This window comes from Schistocerca piceifrons, chromosome 9, assembly GCF_021461385.2.
Source record: "Schistocerca piceifrons isolate TAMUIC-IGC-003096 chromosome 9, iqSchPice1.1, whole genome shotgun sequence".
Taxonomy (NCBI): Eukaryota; Metazoa; Arthropoda; class Insecta; order Orthoptera; family Acrididae; genus Schistocerca; species Schistocerca piceifrons.
The window spans coordinates 101,096,308-101,105,275 of NC_060146.1; the positions used below are offsets into that span (position 1 = coordinate 101,096,308).

Below are 8,968 nucleotides of genomic sequence, written 5' to 3' on the forward strand. Positions count from 1 at the left end.
TCATAAGTGCTGTTATCAAAACCTATAACATGTACACATTTAGGAATGGAACCATCACCAGTATGTGAAAGGTGTTTATCCAATATTAAAATTGAACTTCCGCCAATTAGCAGATTGTGGGAATGTTGATATCTCAGAGAACACTGCTCTACAACTGTGTAAGGAGTAATGCAACTTCTCAGAAAGCAAAATAACTGCTGGTCTGCATTTCTGTATCCTCCATACTTACTACCGAGCGAGGTGGCGCAGTGGTTAGCACACTGGACTCGCATTCGGGAGGACGACGGTTCAATCCCGTCTCCGGCCATCCTGATTTAGGTTTTCCGTGATTTCCTAAATCGCTTCAGGCAACTGCCGGGATGGTTCCTTTGAAAGGGCACGGCCGATTTCCTTCCCCCATCCTTCCCTCACCGAGCTTGCGCTCCGTCTCTAATGACCTCGTTGTCGACGGGACGTTAAACACTAATCTCCTCCTCCTCCTCCATACTTACTGTTGTGTTATTATCAATCATGTTCTTTTTCCACACATCTACTGATCGTGCTATTGTGAAAAATCACTGTTGACTGCATGTTATAATATACTTAATAAAAATAATGAAATTCCTGAATGTAGAAATAAGTAAAATAAGGGAAAGGCAACCACATACCTATAGAGCATTAGTGTGTGGCGCACAGGAACACGTAATAGAAAACACTTAACACTAACTTTCAAGCTCTTGCTCTTTTTCTAATCAGATTGTGTGCACATGCTTGCCGCCCCCCCCCTCCCCCCCCCCCCCCCCCCCCCCCACCCACACACACAAATGAAGCAATTATATTCTGCTTTTATCTTATTGGTCCCTGTGGGAGTATATACTGTGGACTGATAGATTCCAGTCTGGAAACTGATTCTTGGAATTTTCTACACAGGTTTTCATGAGATTTTTTTTTTAATTTACATTTCTTCGATTGTTTGGCAGTTAATGTTTTGTGGTGTTTCTGTTATATTCTTTCTTGAGTGAAATGTCCTTGTGACTATTTACGCTAACATTCTTTGTTGCTTTCTGCCGGTCCAACCTGGTATGGATCTGATGCACATAAGTAACTTTCCAGTGAAGGTTGTTGAAGTAATTTATGAGCATGCTCTTTTAAATATGAAAAACAGATTCCTAGTATAGGCTACTACCAATTAATCTAAGTCTGTTTCACCACAATCTTCCACTACACATCCCCAAGCACAATTACTTCCATGTATTTCTATGACAGTACTAATCCCAGTTGTGACTGATTAACTGCAGTAGTTTACAGTTAACTTAATGTCTGAAAAACATTTAAAATTGCTACTCAAGTTAAGTGATTGGAATCAGTTGGATTGAAAATTTTGTGTTCATTTTTACAGAGAAACTTTCAAAGGAGGACCAGAAGGTGTTTGTTGGTGTTGTAATAGCGGGCATCACTGTAGTTATACTGGGTGCTATACTCACTTTCATCTGCATTTTTTATGGCTGCTGTCTTTATGAATGGTGAGTAAACTGTATCATGGATCAATATATGCTATAAATTTTTTGTACAGTCATGTGAATAACTGGGCAGGTGGCTTTTAGTAGACACTCATCCTAGTTGGTCCATTTTACAGAAATAAATTGCTCTTGGTGAGGCTCACTATAGACAGGGAGTCAGTTAGATGTATCCAATAGAATTTAGGTACTAAGAAGTTAAGAGAGTCAAACACATTGGAGAAATCTGACTTACATTGCTTGAGAAAACATTTGTATGCACCCATACCAAAATTACCATTGTCCACAGTATCATGGCTAGGGTCATGAGTGCCCCTAGAATTATTTTGCCTCTCCCCCAAGACTTTATTTCTATTAAGAGAAACAACACAATAACTCTGAAAGTAACCCCCCCCCCCCCCAATCCCCCAGTGACAGAGGGTCACACCACTGGCAATCACACGCCTGGCCAGCCCTAGCTACAAAACTGGTTGTACTCTTCAATTAATACTCCACTTTTCTTGTGGAACAGGAGGATTCCTTTATACTATTTTGAAAATGTATCTAGTTTACTTGGAATTAGTAGTTAGTAGAAAATGAGAACAAAATTACAGAACTATACTGTGCCTTCTTTTAAACCCATTAAAATATGAGTGGCAGGTTTGATATTATTCCAACATAGAAATAAACAGCCAACCACTTGTGCATAAACATTGACCTACATTTCGACACCTACTAGGGGTGTCTTCATCAGAATAAATGTTGCTAAATCGTAAAATTACATTGCTGAAAAGCAGTAGTCAGAATTTGCAGCAGCTCTGCTCCTGTCAAAAGTAAAATAGCCTTTGCCACGTGTGCCCAGCTGGGAACGACGTCAGACTTTTGACATTATCAGACTTTTGACAGGAGCACAGTTGCTCCAGATCCTGACTATTGCTTTTTAGCAATGTAATTTTACAATTTAGCATCATTTATCAACTGCTTTGTGTTATTCATAATTGCGTATCAATTTAAGAAATGTCGCCATTTTACTAATGACAGCACCATCAGCACTTCAGAAAAAAATATGATTAGAAGACCCACACCCCTCATCAAACTCCCTTTTAAATCTGTATCTTTGAAATGGTCATGTTTCAAGATACGCTGCTAAATCAGTTTACAAAAATCGTTGAAAATATTTGTATTTACTGAAAAATGTAACTTTCACAAAATAGTTCTAATGTGAAGGAATGTTGCTACTCATTTGCTACAAGACATTGTAAGCTACGAAGAAATTCCACTGAAGGAAACTACAGGTTGAAATTTCAAACTATGGCAGACATTTCTGTTCCCTATTTTATGCTGGCTAGAAATAACTGAACAGTTAAGAGATTCAGAACTGACATCATGGTTAGTTCTGTTGCTATTTTCTTTAAATTCAACCAGGAAAAGAGAGCTACTGCAATAGGCCACAGTCAGTTTCTTACACCATTGTCAAAACAGATTAAGGGTAATATTCCCAGCAACACTGATACGTATAACATGTTAGAAATACAGTGAAATAAAAGAAAGAAAATCAGAAATACAGTTGAAGTACTACAGGTGGGGCTTGGGGTTGCAGTAACATGTTGTGCACACTTTGTTAACTGTTTATTTGAAATGAATAAATTTTGTTTCAGTGTTGACAAATGGCAGATACTGGAAACTGGTGAAATGCCGAAACAATCAAAGTGTGGTCCTTCTTGTCCAGAATTTGTAAAATCCACAGCGCCAAAATCTGGCTTTACGTGACACATACAAGAAATAAAAGAAGAAACAACGATCCTCTCGCATTGGTATTGGAGGCTGCTCTGTGAAAATATTTTTCTGTAAAGATGTCAAGGAACGATGTTTTATATTGCCCGTTTCACGGTATAAACTGAAAAAGATAACAGGGTGGCATGTTGTGCGAGCCTCAGAACTGTCTGCGGACTCGGTGGTTTAATATTTCCGTAATTCTAAAAAAAGAAATAATAATCACAGTGCAGTGAACCTTCAGATTTTTTTATTATTTGCCTTAGCCATCTGTATGAACTTGTGTCCAAGAGAAACTCTCCTCGAATCGCCGGTTTGCAACGAGTTGAGAGCAATTGAACGAATCTTGCGTCGATACTGAAATCGCGCCTTGCAATCAAAAAAACAGTGAACGAGCGACCACCAAAGCTGTCATGGCTGACACGGGAGGTCAGGTGTCGTAGGGGGGAGGGGTCAGTGCGATTAATACGAGAAAACCATTTGAAACTCGCATGTTCAGTTCGTTTACAACGTTCGGTCCGTCGTACAATGCTGATGAGAATGCCTGCCCCCCGTGCGGGAACTGTGAGTGATTGCTTCTTCTCGTCTGATTGCGTTTAGCAGAGACGTTCGCTATACCGACCAATGTTTTGCAGCGACGATGAAGTTTACGATTTTCAGTGTCCTCTTACACATACTGGTGAGTGCTAGTCAGCAAGACGATGGCCATCAACAGGACAGAAAGGCAGGGTGAGTATCTCGTTCACAGTGCTTTTAGTTTTGCACGATCTTCTGTCACGTTCGATTGTGAGCTAGGCAGATGCTGTCATTGTAGACATGGTTAATGACATTATTCGGCGTTCATATTAATTTGTTGTCCGAGTTGCCTCTCAGCGTGCTGTACATTTATGTAGCGATTTTCTGTTTCTGTGTGTAATCAATTCTGTTGTAAAAATAGTAAAGGAAAAAGAATAAGCAAGACTGTAAATAAAACAATTTTGGAATAAATATACATTTAATTTACATGTTCATGGTAGTATTTACAGATATATTTTACATGACTTCGATAACCGCACGAAATAAATCCATTTTGTGTTTTAAGCTGACAAATAAACAGACATATCCTTATAATTCTGTTTCTATTAACCTGGCATAATCCCTTGATCACCAAAGAAAATTTTGAATGGTAAACCATTGGTACACTCTTCTGAAACCCCTGTAATGAACTGACATTTCACTGTAAATAATCTTTGTTCTGTTATCATAAAACTACAGCTCTTTGGATACAAATATATAATCGTTAGTAGAGGACTTTTGAAATACTGTCAGCATCAAATACTTAGAGCTAGCTACAAAGGATGTGATATATTCATAAATGAGGGCAGGATTGATGAGTATTATATTCTTCAGGTAAACACTTCACACTGAGTAAATATAGCAAACTGTTTTTTAGAGTGTGCACTTGTAATAATAGTAATAAAAATATAACAGGACACACAAGTTATAATACAATTACAGATTGCATTGTATAACACAAAGAACAGCTGGAAAATAATGTGATATTTTGTAACAGAATATGAAATTTCTTTTTATATTGAAATGTTGATGGTGCCTTCTCCACACAGCTCAAGGAGAACCGGCACAACTAGAGCTACTGTCAGTAACACTTATGAACAATGTATAACTTGCATTTGCAGCACTTCATAGACAGTCAGAAGAAATAAATACATGTCGTTAAAAGGTAGTGCACCTATACCTAGCACAGCTGCTGTCATGGTATTCAGTCATTAATGTATGTCTGTCCAGATATGCAAGTAAATAAATACATGATGTGCCAATAGATCACAAAGCTTGGTAATAAAAAAAAAATCCATATATTTAATAAATGTTCGGAATTGTAACTATTTGTGTTATGTCTATGATGCAAGTTGGTTAGAGGAAACACAATGGGTGATAGGATCACTGATTTCATACAAATAAGGTTTAAAGCAACTGCATTCAAGGGGTCTAGTGCAGCAGAGGATACAACCCGTCGGCTTTGGACAATGATGTCACAAGTCGCCAGAGAGCAGTTTACCATTTTCGCTTTTGCTGTTATGTTTCAGTTTCGTTTTTTTACTGATTGCTTAATAAAGTGGATCTGTTTATTCTATCTCGTGAGATTTTTTTTTTTTTTAAAAGCCAAAAAACACTTATCAGCCACTGAAGGGAGCTACAACACTAAGAAGAATCATTTCTCGATTGGCCACTTGTGACGTCATTGTCCAAAGCCGACGGGTTGTATCCCCTGCTACACTAGTCCCATTCAAGGTATTTTATTTCCATATAAACATGAACATTGTCTTTACTCTGACAACACTGCTCCTTCATGATGTGACTAACCTTATACAGATTCTCATCGTCTGCCCTGAATATGATTGCCCATTAATAAATGGCTCAATCAATTTTATGGATTATCCTTTAGACACTAAAAAAATGGAAAATAATGAAAGAAAGTTGTTGCAGCAAGATAATTAATTGGCTGGCCCCTCTTCCAAACAAATATGCTACATGTTTTATGAGTGTACTTTAAAAAAAAACTTGCAGCTATATGATACTCCAAGACCACGATTTTTGTGTAGTCTTTTAAGAAAAACAATCAACTTGTACTTGCAGGTAAGAGGAGTATAGTAATGAAAGTTTTATGGTGAGTGAAAATTTCTAGCCACTTAGTATGTATGAGTGAGAATAATATTTTAGATCTGACTGTGGCAAGTTTCTCTAGCATGTACAGGTAAACGTAAAAATTCATCTGTATGTTTAGACTTGTTTCCAGGAGGAGTGACAAGGTCATGTGACATATTTCTATGACACTGCTTCACAACTGATTGATTATATATACTTCAATTCTTAACAGACGGCGAAACAATCTGAATACTTGGTTCCTTGTTTTTCAGAGCACATAATCGGTATTTGGATCACTGTTTTGTGCTTAGATTACTGTGGGTCCCTTTCCACATCAGTTTGTCAATATGTTTGTTTAAAACTGTATTAAAAGAGATAGTGTGGCTGTAGTTAGTAAATAACACCAGATGCTTACAGTAAAAAGTTAATATTATCAAAAGTGTTGGTTTTTAAGTAGACATGTGGATGATTCTTGCACCTTCCTTCCCCATTAAACTGTCATTGTGGATGTATGAACTTAGCTTATAGATTTTCAGACAGATTCTGCTTGTACAAAGAGGACAGCAAACTGCTGATCTCACAAAATACAACACTTAATCTGCAACTAACTTGTGCAACTTGCTAGTCAGTTATGGGTGTTTGTTGTACAAAACTTTGTAGCAGCTTGTAGTACAAGTTACATTTCTGAAGACACTAGTAAGGTAAGGATAGTTTGAATATGAAATGATGGCAGGTGATGATGGAAACAAGCATTGAAGTACAAACTCTTCAAAGTCCAGAACATAGAGAGTAAATTTTGAGGTTATTTCCAAGAGAACCTGTGAACAACCTTTCCTCTTCAGGAACTGTGTTACTGTTCTGCTAAACTGTATTACAATTCCACCAAACCACTTGTTGCAACGGAAATATTTGTGATGAGTTGAGGTCAGTGTGTACTCTATCACAGATAACTTTTTGTTAAGAAATGTGTATACGTGTGAAGATGAAGCTGTGCTATAAATGCTCGGGTTACACGCATTTGTAGAGTGTGTTGCATTTCCAGGAAAGAAAAATGCCTTTATTCTAAAATCATTGCCAATGAAGCAAAATTTATTGGAGTGAAATGTGCACCATGGGAAGTCGACAGAAGAGACTGGAGGCATTTGGAATGCGGTACCATAGAAGTACATTAAAAATGGCATGGACAGGTAAAAAACAAAATGTGGAAGTGCAAAAAGGAATAATTTAGCAAAACGTTTTATGAGGAAATCTGTTTCGGGATATGGTAAAAACTAACATGTATTAGAAAGGACAGTGGAAGAGGTAGGGGGGCAAAAGGGGGGTGGAGATTGTTGGGGTAGATGAATATTATAACACAGTATGTGAAATGTACTGTCAAGGCCGTTATGTGTACAAATAGGCATGTAGGGGTGACAATATACAAGGCTAGATTAAGGCTGGAATGAAATCATTTAAATACTGATACAGAGAAAAGCGTGTAGGTGACGTAATCTAAGAAAGAATGGGGAAGCAGTATCACATAAGAGAAATATGATTGTCACTCATCCCTGTCTCCAGGCGGGGGTTCCAAAGTTCTATTACTTCAGTGCCTGGCTCGTCATGGCGAACATTGAATTCGTCCCCTCATTGGCGTATAACAATAGCACTACATTAGTGTGTGCATTTGTAGATCGTTAGTCGCTATGTTAATTATTTCGTTTATCTCATAATGCAGATGTTAATGTCACGTTTCGAGGATTTTTGTATGCCTATTTTATGATGAAATATGTGTTTGTTAACTCGTCAACGTATCTCTACTATTTAGAAAATTGATGATATTATCTGTCAACAGCTAGACTGGATCGTGGCAGCAGTGCGGTTCATTGTAGCTGCATTCGCAACGTCTATCCCTGTGTTCCTGGCTTTCAGCACTCAGAAGTGTGCCATTAACTTCGGCCCGTGTTACATCTTCGACAAAACTCTTATGAAAGCCAAGTCGACGGTTCATTTGTAAAATGTATTGTGAAAGTAATTCAGACACATTCAGAGACATTATAAAAAATCTTTTATGAAAGACCTTTGACTAAGTTCTTTTTCAGTGATTGGGTTGTAATCTCTCGCCCGACCTGACCTCTGCCTTGGTTGGGATCGCCTGTCGTGCACTTTTTTTCTTTTTTTTTTTCTCCCTTCTACCGCGTGTATCGCGAAGCGCCATTCATGTAGATTTTTCATATTTGCTCACTAGACGAAACAGCGCAGCCAGCATAAGCGCCGCAGTCGCTCCAGTTCGAATTCTAGTCTTCATTAATTTCTGATAGCTTTAGAGTAAACTGTTTACTGATCATACTGTTGAATAGCGAGAAACGTCGTTTTTTTGGGTCATGCGAAAGTTTTGCTGCCGCCAAGGAGGTACAGTTTGGGATGTGCTGTTATTGATTGGTCGGTAGCAGCGCGCTTGAAGGTCCGTAGTTAGAGATGTTTATAATTGACGACTTTCGCCGTATTGATCCTCGGAGAACTTGCCGCACGGTCGGATGAGCTTTCTATAAGACATGTTTTACGTTTTCTTAAGCCAGATGTCTGGGGACCTATAAAGGCATAAACTGAAGGAATGCAGAAGTCGTTAGCCAGGGGTGTTGGATAAATTATACGTCAGACTTTCTGGAGGGTTTTTGATACCATTCCTCATAAGCGGCTTCTAATCGAATTGAACGCCTAGGGAATGTTTTCTCAGCTATACGATTAGAGTCGTGATTCGCCATCAGGAAAGTGGCAATGTATAGTAATTGATGGGACCTTACCTAATGAGACCTAGGTTATTTACGGTATTCCCTAAGGAACTGTGATAGGACCTTTGTTCTTGATCAATATACATGATTTTGGAGACATGAGCATCCCTCTTCGGTCGTTTTTAGTAGATGAGTCTGTCGCTTACCGTGCATTGAAGTCAACAGAAGTTCAAAAGAGTTACAAAATAATTTTGACGAGGACCTGAATGGGGCGAAAAGTGGATTTTTGATAACAGAAGTGTGATGCCCTCTACATGAATACTAAGGGAATTCCATTGCATTACTGGCATATGATAAACGACATAGATT

The 8,968-nt window shown here is 38.3% G+C and overlaps 1 protein-coding gene across 3 annotated transcripts in view; it reads left to right on the forward strand.

Moving 5' to 3' along the window:
- Positions 1-4,250, forward strand: part of LOC124717138 — a 116,312-nt gene extending 112,062 nt beyond the window's left edge. For all 3 annotated transcript variants that reach the window (XM_047243881.1, XM_047243882.1, XM_047243884.1), the window contains 2 exons: positions 1,379-1,502; positions 3,134-4,250. In XM_047243881.1, the coding sequence (XP_047099837.1) occupies positions 1,379-1,502; positions 3,134-3,245 (236 nt within the window). In that variant the 3' untranslated portion in view covers positions 3,246-4,250. The remainder of the gene's footprint in view (positions 1-1,378; positions 1,503-3,133) is intronic.
- The last annotated feature ends 4,718 nt before the right edge of the window (positions 4,251-8,968 follow it).